Source organism: Balaenoptera borealis (assembly GCF_965194805.1).
Source record: "Balaenoptera borealis genome assembly, chromosome: 7".
In the NCBI taxonomy this organism is placed as follows: Eukaryota; Metazoa; Chordata; class Mammalia; order Artiodactyla; family Balaenopteridae; genus Balaenoptera; species Balaenoptera borealis.
In genome coordinates, this window is record NC_138864.1 from 10626908 (window position 1) to 10647464 (window position 20557).

The 20557-nt window shown below is 39.5% G+C and overlaps 1 protein-coding gene and 2 long non-coding RNA genes across 4 annotated transcripts in view; 2 read left to right on the forward strand and 1 right to left on the reverse strand.

Annotated features, from left to right (window-relative positions):
- The first annotated feature begins 243 nt into the window (after nucleotides 1-243).
- The window catches only part of LANCL2 (LanC like glutathione S-transferase 2), a 61549-nt gene continuing 41235 nt past the window's right edge, over nucleotides 244-20557 (forward strand). Inside the window, exons 1-2 of one of the 2 annotated variants that reach the window (XM_082399633.1) lie at nucleotides 244-702; nucleotides 18652-18769. In XM_082399633.1, the coding sequence (XP_082255759.1) occupies nucleotides 514-702; nucleotides 18652-18769 (307 nt within the window). In that variant the 5' untranslated portion in view covers nucleotides 244-513. The remainder of the gene's footprint in view (nucleotides 703-18651; nucleotides 18770-20557) is intronic. The other variant, XM_082399632.1, reaches the window with a different exon arrangement.
- Nucleotides 1075-11228, forward strand: LOC309632316. The gene is made up of 2 exons (XR_014246858.1): nucleotides 1075-2998; nucleotides 4809-11228. It is a non-coding gene; the product is annotated as an uncharacterized lncRNA (long non-coding RNA).
- Nucleotides 16291-18645, reverse strand: LOC309632315. Its single transcript, XR_014246857.1, has 2 exons — nucleotides 18453-18645; nucleotides 16291-18414 (listed from the first exon to the last, which is right to left on the reverse strand). It is a non-coding gene; the product is annotated as an uncharacterized lncRNA (long non-coding RNA).

Consider the following 20557-nt stretch of genomic DNA (forward strand, 5'->3'; position numbering starts at 1 on the left):
GTGTCCTTTTATTATTATACATGTTATGCTCCTGGGCAATTACGCTAATATTGGACGAGCTTTGGGGGGGGGGGTCAATGAAATATTTAGGTGATTAAGGATGCTTTCACATTACGTGCTGCTACCAAAGATACCCGTTTATTCAAAACAAAGGGACTTAAAACCTAAAAGGAAAAAAAAGAAGGCGGTGGCTCCTCCTCCAGACCCCCCTCCCCCCGACGGCGGGATGACGGGGAGGGACAGCGCCCTCCCCGGAGACGCTGTCCTTGCGGCGCCGCTGGCCGGAGCCTACTCCTCGGAGGGGACCCCGCTACCGCGGCGCCCCGGTGACTGCGAACCGCCGCAGCCTCCCCGAGGGCCCGTCCAGAGCCGGGCCGGGGCGGGGCGCCCGCCGCCTTCTTTAGGGCTTGCCTGAGACCCGCCCGCGGCCGGGCCCGAGCGCCTCGGAGGAGGTTTGTCCCCGCTCGCTCGCCGTACCGCGCGGCCCCGCGGAGGGCAGGGCGCGCGGCCGACATGGGCGAGACCATGTCCCGGAGGCTTAAGTTGCAGTTGGGCGGGGACGCGGATATGGAAGAGCGGGCGTTCCCCAACCCCTTCCCGGACTACGAGGCCGCCGCCGCCGTGCCGGCCGAGGAGCCGCCACGTGCTCGCCCCCAGCTCACTCCCGACGAGCTCGGCCTCCCCTTCCACAGCGATGGGAAGGTGAGTCGGCGACCGGCGGCCGGACTCGGGCCGCGCCAGGCGTTGGGGGAGGGGGAGCGCCGGCGGTGGTAGCGTCCGCCCGCCGCCCCGTCGCCGCGCGGACGTCACCCACCCGCGCCGCGCGCTGCTCCTGGGTTGAGGCCCTGGGTTCCGCCGCTGGGCGGTCCGGGACTGGCGAGCCCCCGGCGCGCGGGCGCCGAGCTGCGGTCCTTCTCGGGCGATGTGGCCCTGGAAGGCTGTGGAGCTCTGCGTTGTTAGCCGCTTTCCTCCTGGTGGGCGCCTCCTGGCTCCTCGTGCCTTTGAAATACGCTCTTTCGGGGCTCTCGGAAGTGCGGGCCAGGGCTCCGGGGTCTGTTGAGGTGCGGATTTGTTTACCATCGAGGGCCCCCCCCCCCCCCCCAGAGCTGCAAAGCGTACCCGCTGACCGCCTCTTGGCACTTTCCCTGGGGCCGAGGTTGTCGTCAGACCTGGCCTCCGGTCCCCTGCCCTTGGAGTGTAGGGCTTGGGAACAGTAACCAAAAGACCTTGTTTCTACACAGTAGTGTCACTGTGATGGGTCTGGTATGTGCGCCCAGGAGTCGGAAGTGGGATACGTGTGAACGAGCTAACTCGGTAGGGGGAAGGTGAGCATATCGGCACAGCTGTTCTCGTTTTGGTAAAACCGCGCGTTCACAGGTTAGGTTTCTGTGTTTCCACTGATCTCTGTTCCAACTCCCACTTTACCTCCCCGGCTCCCCATATATTTTGTGTTTGAAAAGGTATGAGTTCGCCCCAATGAAGGCAATTTTGAAAGAGCTATTATTGGTCTGAACGTGGAATCTTAGGCAAGTGACTTCTCTGAACTCGCTCTTCTTGTATGTAATTGAAACCTGGAGAACAATTCCTAACTCACAGGGATGTTAGTGATTGAATTGAAGTATATAAAATGGTCTGTCAAACTGCCTTACGTGGTACCTGGTAAGACCCCCAATAAATGCATCCTCTTTCTTCCCCTGGAAAAGTCAGTGCTTGTGGTTTAGAATTCATATGTCAGCACTGATTTTTCTCTGGATTTCTTTTGTTTTCATATACGTTTCTGTTATGTTTGTGACTTGGTGTTTAAATCCTTTGTAGTAAAAATAAGTCTCTGGCAAACATTTTAAAAATCTGTCATACATACATATTATCAGTTGCTGTCTCAATATTACCCTTAGAGTAAGGAGGCTACTGCAGTTTAAAGATAAGTGAAAGGAACCACTATTTGAGTCTCCCTGAGAACAGTAAAGAGGTGAGAACAGTTGAGTTTCATTTTCTACCTCAGAGAAGGAGATAAACACTAGTTCTGAAATTACATTTTTTTTTAACCTTTTATATCCGGTAAACATAATGTTGACATCAACTACATGCCAAACGGGCTTATGTAAAAGAAAATTAAACCACAAATAACTAATGGGGCTTGTGACATCTCCATGCAATTAAACAAAATAAGTCAGGGTGGGGGACCCATGCCAGTGGTCGTTGTTATATGCTAAAGGAAAGGGGAAGAGTTTTTTCATGTTCTTGAACATGAAAATGAGAGCGCATTAAAGGGAGAGAGAGATTTCTGATTTTGAAAGGTGGACATGAAATGGAGCAGGACCCTGTGGTCCGCACCACCGCACCCCCCACCCCCGCCCATGTCCTCAGGCCACCTTTCATCTGTAGAAAAACTACAGCCAAAGAATAAGTTGAATTAGAGAAGTGAGAAAATGCAGAAGCAAAGGAAAGCAATCAAACAGGACAAAATAGTAGTAGTTTAGTCATGAAGCAAAGTGAAGGACCTTTAGTTCCTCCTCAAGGGCTGTAGATAGTATTCTGGGCCGTGTCCTTTGAGCTGTTTTGTAGAGACTGAAAGCCCCACCAGGTGGAAGAAGTGAACTACATGATGACCAGACTGTAGCCGTGACATCAGCTGCCGCAGTTCTGAGAACTGGCCTCAAAGAAATGGGAGCAAACCGACCCTGGAACTGAAAACTAAGTGTACTTAAAACAAGATGATGTTGATCAGACCACCACATGACCAATTTCAAGATGCCTGTCAGAGCTGACTGTGCTGTTTCTACACGTAGCCCCCTGCTTCCACTTACACACCCCAGAAACTCGCCTTTAAAAGCTCTTACCCACTGGTCACCCTTGGGGGTGGGATGTGTCAGCCTTTGGACACAAGTACCCCCCCCCTTGGTTTGCCAGCCTCCAAAATAAAGCAAACTTTCATTTTCACCAGTCTTGCCTCTCCAGTATTGGTTTTAGAGCCGCAAGCAGCCAGACCCCACTTAAGGTAAGAGAAAGAATGCTTAGATTTAGGGAAGTCGTAAAATAAAATGAACATGAATTAAGTTCCCCTGTCTTCTGTATTGATAGATTGTGATTAACAGATTATTACGTCTTTAATTCTTAGAATATTAAGAATGTAATTAAAATAGAAGTTGTCAAACTATGCATTTGTTTTGATAGACAAAGTTTCATGAAAATGAGGGTGTTATGAGTTGAATTGTGTCTCCCCAAAAGATGAAATCCTAACTCGTGGAATGTCAGAATGTGACACTTGGGAATAAGGTTATGTTAGATGTAATTAAAGTAAGGTCATGCTGGAGTAAGGTAGGCTCTTAATCCAATATAAACTAGTGTCCTTAGAAGAGAGACAGAGACACACAGGGAGAGAGAAAATGGCCCTGGAATGATGGAGGCAGAGATTAGAGTGATGCATTTGTAAGCCAAGGAATGTCAGAGATTGCTAGCGAACACCAGAAACTAGAAGAGGCAAGGAAGGATTCTGCCCAGAGTCTCAGAGGGAACATGGCCCTGCCAACCCTTGATTTTGGACTTACGGCCTCGAGAACTGTGAGACTATAAACTTCTGTTGTTTTAAGCCACTCAATTTGTTTCGGCACCCTAGGAAATTAATACAGAGTGTAATTTGTAAATTAGGCATTGAGGAATAATTTTATCATGATGGTGTGTGCTGTTAGTGAGAAAAGATTACGTAAAATCTACCAACACAGTAACTTTATTACTAAGTATTCTTTAAGTCACTTATTTGATCCCGTTTTGGTTAGCTGTGTATATGTTGTGGTGTAATCAATCAGTAAAATTCACCTCAAATTCTAAAACCAGATCAAGTCTACTTCACTGAATTATGTTTCTGTAAGTAGGCTTTTGTAGCATTCTGACAACATCGGTCCAGATACTACGAAAAGCAGTGAACCAGTGTAATAGCAGCTTTTTTTGTTTTTGTTTTTTAAATTATGGAAGGTATCTAAAGTCAACACTGTTGGCTACTTCTCTAATAGCCATTTCTTCCCTTCTTTTTGCTTGATTTCGTTGTGGCCATGAACTTCAGGAGCTGAATCATGGTTAATGGACACCAGTGTTTCTCAAAGAGTGCGTCTCTGATGAGCAGCGTCAGGTTTATCCGCTGTATCATCAGGGATACACTCAGGAGACAGAAACCACACGGTGATTTGGTAGGGAAAGTTTAATGCAAAGAGTTATTACTAACCATAAAGAGATTGGAGTAACGAGAGGTTGCCTCATAAGAAGTAAAGAGAGCTCTAAAGAATATAGGAATAGCCGATATGAGGAGCAGCCCCATTCCTCGGGCTAAGAGGGCACTCAAGGGAGACGCCACTGTTATTATCCATCTATTGCTCTGTAATAAATGATCCCCAAACTTAATAATTTAATAAATATTTATTAGCTCACATAGTTTCCGAGGGTCAGGAATCCAGTTGCTATAGCTTAAAGCCCAGGTGGCTCTTTGTGATTGGTTGTCATTAGGTTTTGATTTTGTAACCTTGAGGCATTTACAGGCTTAGGTTTTGGTTTGCTTACAGAGGCTGCCAAGGCAATAGAGCCACCTCAGCCTAATGGTCTCCTTGTTTAGTTAATCTAACAATACCCCTTTTGGTCACCCTCTCATACATGAGAGACTGATCTCAAATGGTGTATAAGCGCCACCCTCGGTCACCATCAGAGTTAAGTTGCTCTTGTCTCATTGTGGAACTCACAGGTTGTGGTGTCAGGTCCATGGAAGAATTGTTTTTGTTGTTCATCTCTTTGTTCACTTGTTTCTGTTTCTCCAAGAGCAGTGAGACCACCTGATGTACTGCTGATGGCTGTGAATATGTGTTTAAGACGGTTGAGAGGATATAGCCCACCAGGGAGACTGATGACGACTATGACGAGGATAAGACAAAGAGACTGAAGACTAACCCTAAGCCATGGGCCCCATGAACCAAACCAGTTGGTATCAAAGAAATCAAAGAATATGCCTGAAGGGGTGTCAGCCTGTTTTAGCCAAGTAGCTTATTTGCTAATTTCTTACATTTGCTAAAATATCAGAGGGGTTGATCCAGGTACAGCAGGAAGTATTTGCTTTGGTGCAGACTCCTTGTTTAGCCAGTGAGTGATCTAAGCAATTCTATTATCTAGAACCACCTTAGCAAGAAAGCCTAGTGACTTTTGTTTTGCAGCTATGGCCTTGGCAGTAGATTCGGTGATAGTTGCCAGAGCTAAGGAGCATTATCTTCTTGTGCATTAGCAGAGAGAAAAAGCAAGTAGTGAAGTGGCAAAAGGAATAAAGGTTTTTATATTGGAGATGCAGATCTTGTTCCGGGATCTTGGGCGATGCCATCTGCTTCTGGGGAGGAACCTCCCTGGTCAGTTTCACTTTAGATCTCCAGCTGGTGTGCAGTTCCAAGAGTCTGGAGGAGCCCTTTTTAGTTGAGGGATGTGAATCTAAGGTTCAGGGTCCTGAAATTAGGCTTCCATCTGGGTTTGAGGAGGCGCTGGTATGGGCCCTTCAAGGAAGTTCAAGGGCAATCTTTGTTCTTAGTGATTCCAGATCAGAAAGGTGGGAGAAAACTGGAAACATTATTGATAGTTTGGAGAGTCATGGCCAGGTATTTGAAGAAGCTAGAAGAATTCAGGATCCAGTCCAGCTTACAGGTATATAGCAAACCTCAGAGACAATGGACAGGACTGAAATCTGATATGCACATGGTTGTGTTACAATTTTCTGCTGAAACATAATCTTTTTTTCTCTACAATCACCCTCATTTCTATTAAAGATAATCAAAGTAAGGCTAATTTGTTTGCAAAATAAGTCGTCTCATTAAACTTGGCCTGTTTTAATGAGGGGACCTCCTGGGGGCTGTCAGGGGTCTCCTTCGATTTCCTCTTCTGACAGTGGAACTGTCAAAAGATAAACTGAGGCATATTACAGGTGTTAAGAGTTTAGGGAGCACAAATGGATCTGAATCAGGCAGCGCCAAACTGGAAATGGTTAGGAGCATTTTTCCGACGAGCCAGGGGAACAGTGAGGGGGTTAGGGGCACTGACCCTCCAAACAGTCGAATGTCCCCATAACTTAATTCTGCATAGGTCGTTCCTCTGTACTGAGTTTCTTCCATGTCTGTGGTTCCGTATCTGTGGGTTCAACCCACTAGGGATTGTGTGGTACTGTAGTATTCACTGTTGAAAAAAATCCCCATGCGGGTGGACCCAAGCAGTTCAAACCTGTCTTCTTTAAGGGTCAGCTGTGTAGAAGAACTGTGGAAGCAAAGCAAGGACATTCTTGATTGGCTATAGCTTAAAGCCTAGCTGTTTGTGGTTGGTTGTCCTTGGTGTTTTGATTTCATAGCCTTGAGGCATCTACAGGCTCAGGTTTTGGTTTGCTTACTACAGTGCCAGGGCTTTAGAGCCACCTCAGTCCAGTGGCTTCTGCTAATGAACCTAACAGTGGGGCTTTGCCAGGCTAAGGGGGAGCGCTGCGTGAAGGGAAAGGCAGGGAGTAGAATCTGACTGTGGAGGAGGAAGCGTGAAGAACATTGGGTGGTAACGGGGCTGAAAAGGTAGATTGGAGCCAATTCTAAAGGACTTGATGGGTCCTAAGGATTTTAAAACTTTTTCCATACAAAAATGAAGATAAGAGAATTTTTACTTGGAATCTATAACTTGACATTATCTTGAGCTGTTGGAAATTCTTCATTTTATACTTTTTCACTTAATTTTCTATATTTTTGCTTTTCACTTCAAAATTTGTTGAATGTCATATCATGGAAGCATAAGGAAATAGCACTTTTCAGTTGCCCAGAAAATATATTGGGTTGGCCAAAAAGTTCGTTCGGGTTTTTCTGTAACATCTTACGGAAAAACCCAAACGACATTTTTGGCCAACCCAATAATTTTTCTTTCATTCAGATGAGCTAAAATGGGGGTGAGGGAGGGAATATACTCTACAGCCTTTCTCCTCAAAGTGAGATTTGTGGACCCAAAAACATGAGCCTTTCCTGAATGCTTGTTAGAAGGTGCGGCTTCCACGCTACGCCTAAAGAACCAGAACCTGCATTTCACCAGATTCCCAGGCCAAATTCTCCATATGCCCGTTATATGGGAGGAGCACTGCTCTACAGCTTGCTGAATTTTCTTTTAATTTTAACCCCTAGCCAGTTTTCAATTCCTGATATGGAAAGATATTGACATAAAAGCATAAGGGGAAGATTATGTAGGGGAGACTACAAAAGTATTGCAAATCAGCATTTCCCATCGGTTGGGAATAACATGTGGAGTATATAGAGCAGGTGAGAACTTGGATAGACCTGGGTTTGACTCCTACTTTTCTGCCACTTTTTAGCTATAGCCTTTGGGCAAGTAATTTGGGCAATAATAGTACCTTCCTAATAGGTTATGACTATTTAATTAATGCATTTAAACATTTAGAACAATGCCCATTAACATAGGATAATAACATTTATCTCATCAGCTTGTAGTAAAGGGTTAAGTTGAAAAGGTAATTGAAGTTCTTAATATAATATATTGGTTGAAAGTTGATAATAATATAGTTGTAGAGTAACCCATTCCTCATTAGGTTGTTATGGTGTTTAAGTTAATACATTTAGAGCACTCAAAAGGGTGCCTAATACTGATACAATTAGTACCTTGTTACACATAGTTACTAATATATAGGTAAGTAGTTTAAGAGTTCAGTTAATGATAGCTATTAGCATTATTATGTATCCTATTTTTTGTCACTATAGCATACAATGTGCTAATGAATAATTGCTTAAAAGTTTATATCTTTAGTGGAATATAAAAAAATATTGCATATCCTTTACTTTTTCCTTCTTAGAGAAATGCTTATTCTTGTGCCTTTTCCTTTTGAGGAAAATATAGGCAAACATGCAGTATTCATGTGGGTATGTTCTCAGATTTCTAAATTCCCTACCATACTTTTCTCACTCACATCTCTGCAGTGGGGACACTAACACGCCTGCTGATGGTGGGGAAGGTGAAAAAGGATTATTGGATGTTGGAAAGTCAGCTAAACTCTCTGCCCACAGTTCTGTCAACTCGTGCTCTTTTTATTGGGGCCTCAGCAAAATTGAAAATTGTTGTATGTCATGACATAGATCTTCAGATTCGCATGCTTATGCTTGAACCCCCAAACAGGAGCTCTGAAGGTTTAATCCATGGTTAGTGAGGGCTGACTGTGATTCATTTTTGTTTCTCTTCCCCACTTGACTCTACTCTTTAAGACAGGAATTTTTTCTTACCTGTGCTTGAATTATTATTATTATTTAAAAAAATATCTCCACACTTGATACTGAGCTAGGACAGAATAGATACTCAGTGAATGTTGAATGAATAAATGTACTGAAATAAAAAACTTTTTTTATTAGAATCTTTTATATATATATATTTTTAAATTTATTTATTTATTTATTTATTTTTGGCTGTGCTGGGTCCTTGTTTCTGCGCAAGGGCCTTCTCCAGTTGCGGCAAGCGGGGGCCACTCTTCTTCGCGGTGCGTGGGCCTCTCACTATCGTGGCCTCTCTTGTTGCGGAGCACAGGCTCCAGACGCACAGGCTCAGTAGTTGTGGCTCACGGGCCCAGCTGCTCCGCGGCATGTGGGATCCTCCCAGACCAGGGCTCGAACCCGCGTCCCCTGCACTAGCAGGCAGACTCTCAACCACTGCGCCACCAGGGAAGCCCTATATATTCTTTAATAGCATCATTTTATCTTTAAAATCTCTTCTGTATCTAGAATGTTATATGAGTCATGACCTAGGTCCTCTAGACAATCTTCTAACCTAATATAAGACCGTGTAATATACTTCATGGGTGTCCCAGGTGAGGCCTATATTCTGTAGGGCGGCCACCTAGGAGTCTGCTAGGGCCAGAATAGGTTTGAGCCAATTTTACTTGAATAGAATTGAATATAACAAACTGAGTTTCCTTTTCAGAAAATGTTTCTCTTCCCTAGATTTTAGCTAATACCGTGCAACAATTGTTTAATCAAAAATGAAGCCTAGTTTTTCACCGAGAGCTTTCCAAAAATAAATATAATTTGACCACAAAGTCCTGTTAACCTTATGTTAACTATAATTGTGTATGCTTTGAGCCCTTGTAATCAGTTTATTAATATACCATTACTAAGCAGTTGTCCTTGGTTCTTTATGGCCATTATAAACTTCTTTTGTGGTTATGATATATATATATATCCCCTAGAGAGTATACACAGCAGATTATCAATTAACTTTTATGACACAAAATAAGTACATCAGAATTGGACAGATGTGTGTGTTTAGGATATGTAGTCTAGAATATTTTCTATTAATAGTGTTACTGAGTTTGGAACAAGAAAAACAGAAACAGACCTGATTATGTAAATATATACCTATTTTTAAAAGAATGAACTATTTTCAAACATCTAAGCAAACAGCATTTCCTTGACACACATTCAGTATAGGTAATGATCCTTCTTCTGTTTATTGAAAATACTGCTAGTGAGGGTAGATGTTCCCCCACCATCTAATTCTTTACTGTCAAAACGTACAACTTTTTTCCCCTTTTCTCCTTTAGTAACTCACTTTGAGGTAATGATTGGGGTACTTTTGCTTATTCATTTTTGTTTGAAAATAAAGTGTTAGAAAACCAAGCCCACCTACTTCACGTGTGTAACTGTCACAGAGCATCTTCCCCTGCGAGATCCGAGATTACAAAATATACTTTCCTCAACCTGTGCCCTGGGTTAAAAAGATTTGTTAAAACCTTTCCTATGAAAGAATTACTTGCTGATGTATATATATGTGCCTGTGTATACATATACTTGTAATTACTGGTGTCTATATATTTGCACATATTCTGGAGTGTATAATCTGTGTATCGCACATACACAAAATGTGGGTTAAAAAGCTATTTTTATTATCTTTAAAAATGTAGACAAGTCATTGTTAGCTTTAGTTTCTTTGTCTATAACACGGGGATGATAATGTTGTTATAGGGTTATCAGGATTGAATTAGATGGAGTGTCACAAGTGCCCACCTATGTGAGGAGTATAATAAATGATTTTATTCATAAGCTATCCTGATGCATTATTCAAACTCAGAAGTTTGGTTCACAAATACCTGTTCTAAACATTACCTTTTGCTTTAGGAGTTATTTATTTGTGCATGTTAAACACCTATTTTGAGAGTTTCCACTCTCCTCTATTTGAAGTTAAGATCATGAATTTTAAAGTTAATGATCAATCTTTTTTAAGATTTCTGTATTTTTGTATTTTAGGGTTGTATTTCCTCAAATAGCTTTCATAAAAAAAATACAGAAAAACATATAAGTATTAGAAATACCAACATCGTTTTGCTTTATAGCACTTTGGGGCATCCTTGTTTGGGAAAATTGCCTAGTATGTAGGAAAATAATATTTTCTTTCTAATTGCAGTGCAATTACTAAAAATTAATCTTTGAGTCAGAGAAAAACTTCCCAAATTCTTTAGCTACTCTTTCTGTTTCTGTGCTTTGTGGAAGATGTGTATTGTATTCATATGGTGTGATTGAGTGAAAGCTGTAGTAAGCCTTTCAAAAATCTAAAGATAAACTGTAGATAGAGAATCAAGCAAAGATTTTCACAACAAGGGCTCAGCATAGGGAGGCCCAGGAACTTTCGAATTAGACAGTCTAGCTACAGCTCCAAGAGCTCGGTCTCTTGTTGTCTCATGTGACCTTGGGCTAGCCTCAGGTTTCTCACCTAAAAAACAGAATCATTCAGTAATGTGAAGATTAATTGAAATGTCACATAGAGCACTTAGTGCTAGACATATGGTAAAGTGCTCAATAATTATTAATTATCTTTATAATAATACCATTATTAAATGAGAGGAACCAGTTAAAATTTCTCCAAATAGAATTACAGCATAATAAATTCTTTTCTTTGTTCTTGAGACTTTGGTTCCAACATCAACAAATTAGAAATCTCTTTGATGACAGAGAGTAAGAAAATTAGGAACTAGAAAAGATACCTTAAAGCAAAGGCAGAGAAATTATTTTCACAATGGAATTTTGGCAAGTATTAAAAGGAATTAGAGTGAGTAATCATAAGCCTTAGAACTATACTCCAGTATCATTTATGAGGAATAAAGCATATGCTTTGGAATAAAGTTATCATGCCAGAGCTAAAACTGTACATAAATGTGTTAGGCCTGCATTCAGCTACAATAAACAGAAGACTCAACTTGGAAGTACCTTAATTAGATTATTTTTCCTGTATTACAGGAAGTCTAGAAGTAGGCAACTCTTGGTGTTGATTCATTTCAGGAATTCTGCAGTTATGTTGGTCCTCCTCTCATATTTTTTGTGTTCTAGTATAAGATGGCTGCTCTAGTCCCAGATTTCCTGTCCAATTTTACAGTAGGATGAAGGGAGAAAAAAGAAGGGAGTACCAGCTGTATCTTTCTCTTTTATCAAGAAAAATGAGAACCTTCCAAGAGCCCTTAGAAGACTTGCACTTATATCTCACTGGTTAGAACTGTGTCATATGGCTGCCCCTGGTCTGGTCATAAGGCAGTCTGGGAAAGCAAGTAGCTCTTCTGGGGTTCGATGCATTGCGGCCGTGAATCTAATCAGGATTCTGATAATAAGGAAGAAGGGTGTCTGCAGTAAGTGTGGGCTAAGTACTGCCTTACGGGTTATGCCACACCAGGTAATGAAGTGGTAGTACTCTAGTTTTTTTTCTTCTCATGAAAATTATTCTGCATCTCTTTGATTAATGGTGGAAACCAAAGGTCAAGACACAGGAGGCTTAAATTACTAACTTGGAGTCAAAAAGTTATTAAACAGTTGGATGGAGAATCAGACAACTCTCCTCTTTGACACGTGTACATGTGAATTCTTCTGATCCACGAAAACAGGATATCTTTCCATTTGTTTATCTCTTCACTTTCTTTCATCGGAGTCTTGCAGTTTTCAGAGTACAGCTCTTTCACCTCTTTGGTAAAATGTATTCCTAAGCATTTTGTTGTTTTTGATGCTATTGTGATGAGACTGTTCTATTTCTTTCTCCTGATAGTTTGTTGTTAGTGTGTAGAAACAACTGATTTCTATATATTGATTTTATATCCTGCAACTTTACTGAATTTATTGGTTAGTTCTATCAGTTTTTTGGTTGAGTCTTTAGGGTTTTCTGTATATAAGATCATATCGGTAAATACAAACAGTTTTACTTTTTCCTTTCCGATTTGGATGCCTTTTATTTCTTTATCTTGCCTGATTGCTGTAGCCAGGATTTCCAGTACTGTGTTGAACAAGAGTGCTTAGAGTGGCACCCTTGTCTTGGTCCTGATCGTAGCGGAAAAGCTTTCAACCTTTCACCATTGAGTATGAAGTTAGCTATAACCATATAGTAAGTATATGGCCTTTATTATGTTAAGGTGTTCTCCTTCTATTCCCAATTTGCTGAGAGTTTTATCGTGAAAGGATGTTGTATTTTGTCAAATGCTTTTTCTGCATCTATTGAAGGGAATCATGTGATTTTTATCTCTTGTTCTATTAATGTGATGTGTCACGTTTATTGATTTGCATATATTGAACCATCTTTGTATCCCAGGGAAAAATCCCACTTGATCATGGTGTAAGATCCTTTTAGTGTATTTTTGAATTCATTTTGCTAATATGAATTATTAGCAAAAATTATTATCTTGTTGAGAATTTTTGCATCCGTGTTCATCAGGGATATTGGTGTGTAGTTTTTGTTTCACATAGTGTCCTTATCTGGCTTTGGTATCAGGGTAATGCTGGTCTTGTATTTGGGAGTGTTCTCTCTTCAATTTTTTGAAAAAGTTTGAAAAAGGTTGGTGCTAATTATTCTTTAAATGTTTCATAGAATTCACCAGTGAAACCATCTTGTCTGGGGTTTTCTTTTTTGGGAGGTTTTGTATTATTGATTCAATGTCCTTATACATTATTGGTTTACTCATACTTCCTACTTATTCCTTTTTAAAGATATTTATTTATTTATTTGGCTGAGCTGGGTCTTAGTTGTGGCACATGGGATGTTTAGTTGCAGCATGCGAACTCTTAGTTGCGGCATGAATGTGGGATCTAGTTCCTCGACCAGGGATCAAACCTGGGCCCCCTGCATTGGGAGCACAGACTCTTAGCCACTGGACCACCAGGGACCACCACTGGACCACTGTTTCTGATTTGGCCTTGGTTAGTTGTATGTTTCTAGGAATTTATCCATGTTTTCTAGGTTATCCGTTTTGTTGGCATATGGGTTAATCTGCATATAACTTACAGTCAGCCCTTCATATTCTCGAGTCTTCCACATCCCTGAATTCAACCAACCATGGACCATGTAGCACTATAGTATTTACTACTGAAAAGTATCTGCATATAAGTGGACCCGTGCATTTCAGATCTGTGCTCTTCAAGGGTCAACTGTATTTCTGTGGTTATCACTTGTAATATCTCTTTTTTAGTTTCTGTTTTTATTTATTGAGTCTTCTCTTTTTCTTAGTTTAGCTAAAGGGTTTGTCAATTTTTTAAAAAAATCTTTTTAAAAAACAGCTCTTAGGGACTTCCCTGGTGGTCCAGTGGTTAAGACTCCATGCTCCCAATGCAGGGGCCCAGGTTCAATTCCTGGTCTGGGAACTAGATCCTGCATGCCGCAACTAAAAGAGCCTGCATGCCGCAACTAAAGATCCCGCATGCTGCAATGAAGATCCTGCATGCTGCAACTAAGACCTGGTGCAGCCAAATAAATAAATGAATATTAAAAATAAATTAACTAATTAAAAACAGCTCTTAGTTTTGTTAATCTTTTCTATTATTTCTCTAGTTTCTATTTCATGTATTTTTGCTGTGATCTTTGTTATTTCCTTTTTTCTGCTAACTTTGAGCTTGGTTTATTCTTTTCCTAGTTCCTTGAGGTATAAAGCTAGGTTATTTATTTATTTAAGATCTTTCTTTTTCCTTACTGTACGTATTTATCACTATAAACTTCCCTCTTAGAACTGCTTTTGCAGCATCCTATAGTTTTGGTAATGTTGTGTTTCTGTTTTCATTTGTTTCAAGATATCGTTTGATTTCCCTTTTGATTTCTTTGACTCATTGATTGTCCGGGAGTATGTTGTTCAATTTCCTCATATATGTGGATTTTCCAGTTTCCTCTTGTTGATTTCCATTTTTATACCAGTGTCAGTAAAGATACTTGGTATGATTTCAGTCTTCTAAATTTGGTTAAGACCTGTTCTGTGCCCTGTCATATGATCTATCCTTAAGAATATTCTGTGTGTACTTGAGAAGAATGTATATTCTGTTGTTGGATTGAACGTCTTATATATGTCTATTGGGTTCATTTGGTCTAACGTATGGTTCAAGTCCAGTGTTTCCTTAGTGATTTTCTGACTGGATGCCCTACCCATTGCTGACAGTGTGGTATCGAAGTCCTCTATTATTGTTGTATTGTCTGTTTCTCCCTTTAGCTCTGGTATTATTTGTTTAATATATTTAGTTGCTCTGGTGTTGAGTGCATATGTATTTCCGATTGTTAATGTCTTCTTCAGAGGAGTTGACCCCTTTATCTTTATATAATGACCTTTGTTTCATGTGACTGTTTTTTACTTAAGGTCATTTTGTCTGATATAAATACAGCTACCCCTGCTTTCTTTTGGTTTCCACTTTGTGGAATGTCTTTTTCCATCCTTTCACTTTGAGCTATGTGTGTTCTTAAAGCTGAAGTGAGTCTTTTGTAGGCAGCTTATAGTTGGGTCTTGTTTTTTATTCATCCAGCCATTCTTTGCCTTTTATTAGAAGTTCAATCTACTTATATTTAGAGTGATTATGGATATGTAAGGACTTACTAGTGCCATCTTTTTAATTGCTTTCTGGCTGTTTTGTAGTTTTCTTGTTCCTTTTTGACTCTTGCTGGATTCCTTTGTGAATTGGTGATTTCCCACCGTTGTATGCTTCTGATTCCCTCGTCTTTATCATTTGGGAGTCTACTCAAATTTTTTGCTTTGTGATTTTCATGAGATACATAAAACATCTTATAGCTATAACAGTCTGTTTTACTCTGATAACAGCTTAATTTTAATCTCATACGAAACATCTACCCTTTTACTCTTCCACCTTTTGTTTTTTTATGTCACAGTTTGTTTGCCTCTTTCCATATTGTATGTTCATCCGCAAATTATAGTAGCTATAGTTACTTTTGATACTCTAGTTCTAATCTTTATACTAGTGTTAAGTGTTAACACACCATCATATTGCAGTGTTCTGAATTTGATTTTATATTTATCTTGATCAGTGTATTTTTTATGTTTCACGTTACTAGTTAGCCTCCTCTCATTTCAGCTTGAAGAACTTCCTTCAGCATTCCTTGTTAGACAGATGGAGTGATGATGAATTACCTCAGCCTTTGTCTGGGGAAGTCTTTATTTCTCCTTCATTCCGGAAGGATAACTTTGCCACAGAGAGTTTTTTGTTTTTGTTTCTGTTTTTTTTTAAATTTTTGGCCGCGCTGCACGGCACGCAGGATCTTAGTTCCGCGATCAAGGATCGAACCCGCGCCCCCTGTAGTGGAAGCGCAGAGTCTTAACCACTGGACCGCCAGGAAAGTCCCCACATGGAGTCCCCGAATGGAGTATTTTTTATTTTTTAATTTTTTCTTTCATCACTTTGAGTATATCATCCCACTCTCTCCTGGCTTGTAAGATTTCTGCTGAGAAATTCACTGATGTCCCATTGGAGGTTCCTTTGTAGGTTACAGTCTTCTTTTTCTCTTGCTTTCTTTAGGTTTCTCTTTTTGTGTTTGATTTTTGATAGGTTTATTACAATGTGTCTTGGAGAAGGACATTTTGGGTTGAAGTAATGGGGTAATCTGTTTATTAGCTTCATGAACTTGATGTCCAGATCTCTTCCCAGGTTTGGAAAGTTCCCAGCCATTATTTATTTAAATAAGTTTTCTGCCCCCTTTCTCCCTCACTTTTTCTTCTGAAACTCTAATGATTTGGCTGTTGGTTTTTGGAGGATGTCTCATAGATCATGTAGGCTTTCTTCACTCTTTTTTATTCTTTTTTCTTTTTACTCTTCAGACTGGGTTCTTTCAAAGTTCCTATCTATGTTGTTGATTCTGTCTTCTATATGATCTGCCTGCTTTTGATGCTCTCTATTGCATTTTTCATTTCATTCATTAAATTCTTAAGCTCCAGAATTTCTATTTGTTTCTTTTTTCAATGATTTCTATTTCTTTGTTAAATTTCTCACTTTCGTCACATACTGTTTTTTTAAATTTCATTAAATTGTCTTTCTGTGTTTTATAGCTCATTGAGTTTCCTTAAAACAGCTATTTTGAATTCTTTATTGTGTAAATATTAGATTTTTATGTCTTTACGTTTGGTCACTGGAAGATTATTGTGATCTTTTGGTGATGTCATGTCTTCTTGATTTTTCATGTTCCTGGTAGAGTCCAAAATGGACCAGCAGGAACTACATTCCTTTAATGCCCTGGAAATCTTATATGCTGCTCTCTGACTTGCTCCCTCTCCCCAGGCCTGGACTCCCTCTGTAATGCTCTGGATGCATTATGAGAAAGGAGAGAAATAGGTCTCTTCAGCAGAGTCCTGCACAGATTTAGAAACCGGGCAGTCACTCAGTGGCTCTCCCTTTCCCCAGCAGGAGAAATCACGGGCCATCTATTTAGCCATATGCTGTACCTGAACATTAGGTGATGCCGGCAGAGACAAGCTGTTCCTCTAACCCACTTGAGTGGATCCAAACTCCTTTTCTTCTTTTTCCTCCAATGGAGTGTTGGTACTTCTTCTCTGGAAACCTGGAGTACCACAAAGGCTATCTCATCCGAAGGTGACTGCCTAAGTCACTGTTCTGCCTGCACTCCCAGACTGTAGCTGAGGGGCTGGAACCGATTCAGTCTCCTGTAGGTTTCACAGCTGGTACTGAAGTCTCTCTGCTTATTACCTAGTTCTCTAGTGGGCTAGATTTGCCGTGGGTCCCTTGGTGTATGGTGCTGCATTCCACAACTCACACTAAGGCACTTCCGTTGGTGGATGGATGCCTAATTTTTGTTGTTAAAGGGGAAAACAAAAACAAGGGATGTGTTGTACTGCCATGATGTTGATATTACCCTGGTTTAGGTTTTCAATATTTATACTTATTAATTTTTTCCTGAATGTACACAAGAGGTTTCTGGATCAGAGATTTCTTATTTACTAGACAGAAAATAACCAGTGAGTGGTTCCCTGAGTCTCACGTCTTACCTCTTTGGCAGTGAAAGCCAGGTCAAATGTCCTACATACACAAAGTCTGTACTGTAGGCAAAGACTGAAGAAAAATAAGGTTTCTGTGCTTTTTATAAAAGGGAAGGAGACAACTGTCTCTCCTTCCCTTTCTGAGAGAGTTTCATTGGAAATATCAGTCTTTGGAATATAAATAAATCTCTCTGTGAAAAGACAGGCCCATTTGTCTTCAGTTCTATGACTGGGAAGGGTCTCCCTGCTCTAGCTTCTCATCCCCTTTGAAATGTAGACACATCCCTCCGGGGCGGGGCTTTTACAATGTATACGATTGTAACTTAATTCCTAAGGTTGCTTTTAGTCCAGAATCCCAAATTTCAGTAAAATTTGGCCTGAAAACCCTAACTGTCCGGTAACATGAAAAGATTTTCCCTGTAGTCCCGCAGAGGGATGTTTCTTTATGATAAAATCTGTCAGGAAGGTCTAGCATTCCTAGATTTGTCTCTGCCAAATAACAGAACTACAAGTACACTAAAGGGAAAAAAAGCAGAATTAAAGGGAGAAACAGACAATTTCACAGTCACAACTGGAGATTTTAATACACCTCAGCAATTGATGTAACAACTGCAGTCTTCAAAAATCATCAAAGGCAGAAAAATCTGGACAACACTGTCAACTACATGTTTAAGAATACTGATAAATTTCCCTTGAGAAAGATCACCAGCAGTGAATAAGAATACCTGTTATCTTAGCTTTTGGCAGCCTTGGGGGTTAACATTTTTAAATTTTTTTATTATTTGTTAATCTGATAGGCAAACCATAGTATTTGTATTTACTTGCATTTCATTAATTACTAAGTGATTGAACATTTTTGCATATGCCTGTCATTTGATTTTTTTTCTTTTTATAAGGTACATTGATAATTTTAAGTGTATTTCTATATTGTTATATAGTCTTTTTATTTATAATATTTTATATTGCACATATTTCCCCTTGTCATTGACTTTTAAACCATCTCATGTTTTTTAACTTAAGGAAGTTAAAATGTTTGTGTAGTCAAGTACATCTCTTTCCTCTTTTTTTGTTTTTTAGTTTTTTCCTTTGATTTCTGCAACTTATTTTTTGTGATTCTACAATTAGGGCATTCTGATTCTCCTTATGACCTAGAGTCTGTATAGGGCATTCTAATTCTCCTTATGACTTAGAGTCCGTATAGGGCATTCTCTCATTTTAAAACTTACCTTATAAAACCAAGGTAGACTCCCTCCAACCAATGAAACATTGAAATGGGCCAGGTGATATAATTTCTGTCTGTTTGTTTTTACAACTTAGACTGTTAGTTACTACAACATTGTCCTATTCTTGTGCAATTTAATTTTATGTTTTCTTTTGGTTCTCAGATTATTAATAATTTCACAAGGCGGATCCAGACCAAAATTAAAGATCTTCTACAGCAAATGGAAGAAGGGCTGAAGACAGCGGATCCACATGATTGCTCTGCTTATACTGGTTGGACAGGTAAGACTATGGATATAAGTAATTGGTATGTTTTATTTTTGGATTATGATATGTAAGCCTTGGATCTGAATTCTTTTTCTTTTAAAAGTCAAAGGTTTATACCTTTTAAAAGAAGTCTTGAGCTATCTTCATTGATGAGATGCTTTGTAATTTTATTTCTAAAGAAATTCTTTCTGCCTGAAGTTTGAATGGCATATGAGTTTGTATGTCATATTTTTGTAACATTAACTATCTGACCTAATATATGGCTGTTTTTGAAAATGTGTTAAGATCAGCTTTTTTGTTTGCTTTTGGGTCTTTGATTTTTGCGACAAGATGTATTTGTGTGATTTCTCTGGCCCGATACGTATGAACGATTTAACCTACTTTTTGTACTCATTTACATCATTTGTACACATAAAGATTTTGATTTTGATTCTAATAATAATAATTAAACAAGCAACCAGTAATACATTTCACATCAAAAAACTTAATTTCAAAATTAATTTGCCTTAACTAATCTTTACATTCTTTGTATTATTTTATCATGTAGCCATAATATTGTCATAGCTATTTAGGGAATATAAAAGAAATGAGACAGACCTTGTTCTGAGGGATTAGACTGCAGTATGAGCATTGCTATTGACAATTCACATATAAATTTTTTTTTTTTCTCACATATAAATTTATAGCCTTTTCTTGCTAAGTTTTTATAGTTTAATCAGTGAACAGTATGGACACAAGTGTACATTTTGGAATCACCAGGAGCTGGCACTTGTTTTTGCAGTGCACGCCCAAACTTGATGGCCCTGATCTTTTTTATTATTTGTGTTTATATTTGTACTCATTTATGCAATGCTTTATTTATTATTTGCCTGTTATCAATACAATATTACATAGTAACACTAGAATTGAATTTTTCAAACTTTTATACCCAGACAGACATGGAGCTAGTTCTCTTACAGAGCCAAAGAAACTTATCCTAAATGTAATTTTTTAAAAATATTTATTTATTTATTTATTTGGCTGGGTTGGGTCTTAGTTGCAGCACGCGGGATCTTTATTGCAGCATGTGGGATCTTTAGTTGCAGCATGTGAACTCTTAGTTATGGCATATGGAATCTAGTTCCCTGACCAGGGGTCGAACCCGGACCCCCTGCATTGGGAGCGCAGAGTCTTAGCCACCTGACCACCAGGGAAGTCCCCTAAATGTAAAAGTAAATAGTGTTGGCTAACTTGAAGTAAAATACAGAGAATAAGTTTATCTTGAAAGGAAAAATAACAGTTATTAGTAGCACAGTTTTCCCCCTATAAAGTCTTTTACTTAAAGCATTTCTTCTTGTTGAAAAGGGGTTTTAATTAACTCCATGATTGTTAGGTCCCAAATTGGCTATGCATCAGAATTATCCAGAGAGCTTTATAATAAAGACTATCAGCCTTCACCCCAGGACAGTTAAATCAGGAACTCTGGGGGGAGGATTCTAAGAATCACTATTTCTTTAAAAACCCCAGTTGTTGTCATTTTTTGGAATCACTGAGAGAGCCATCATGGAAGTATTTGGTTTGAATGATTTCAAATAATATTTAGGGCTTTGGGGTTCATGTAGCAGTATGGAGTCCACTTAGACCCATACCTCCCTGTCTTTTCTCCTAAAACTGTGTAAGAAGAACTGTATAAAACTGTATAATATAAGAAGAATAAATGAAGCACCCAAAATTTATCCCTTTAGCAAAATGTGAGATAGAGAATATACACAAATAATAAGGGGTGAAAAACAAATAGCATCCAGAATGACTATGGAAAGTCAC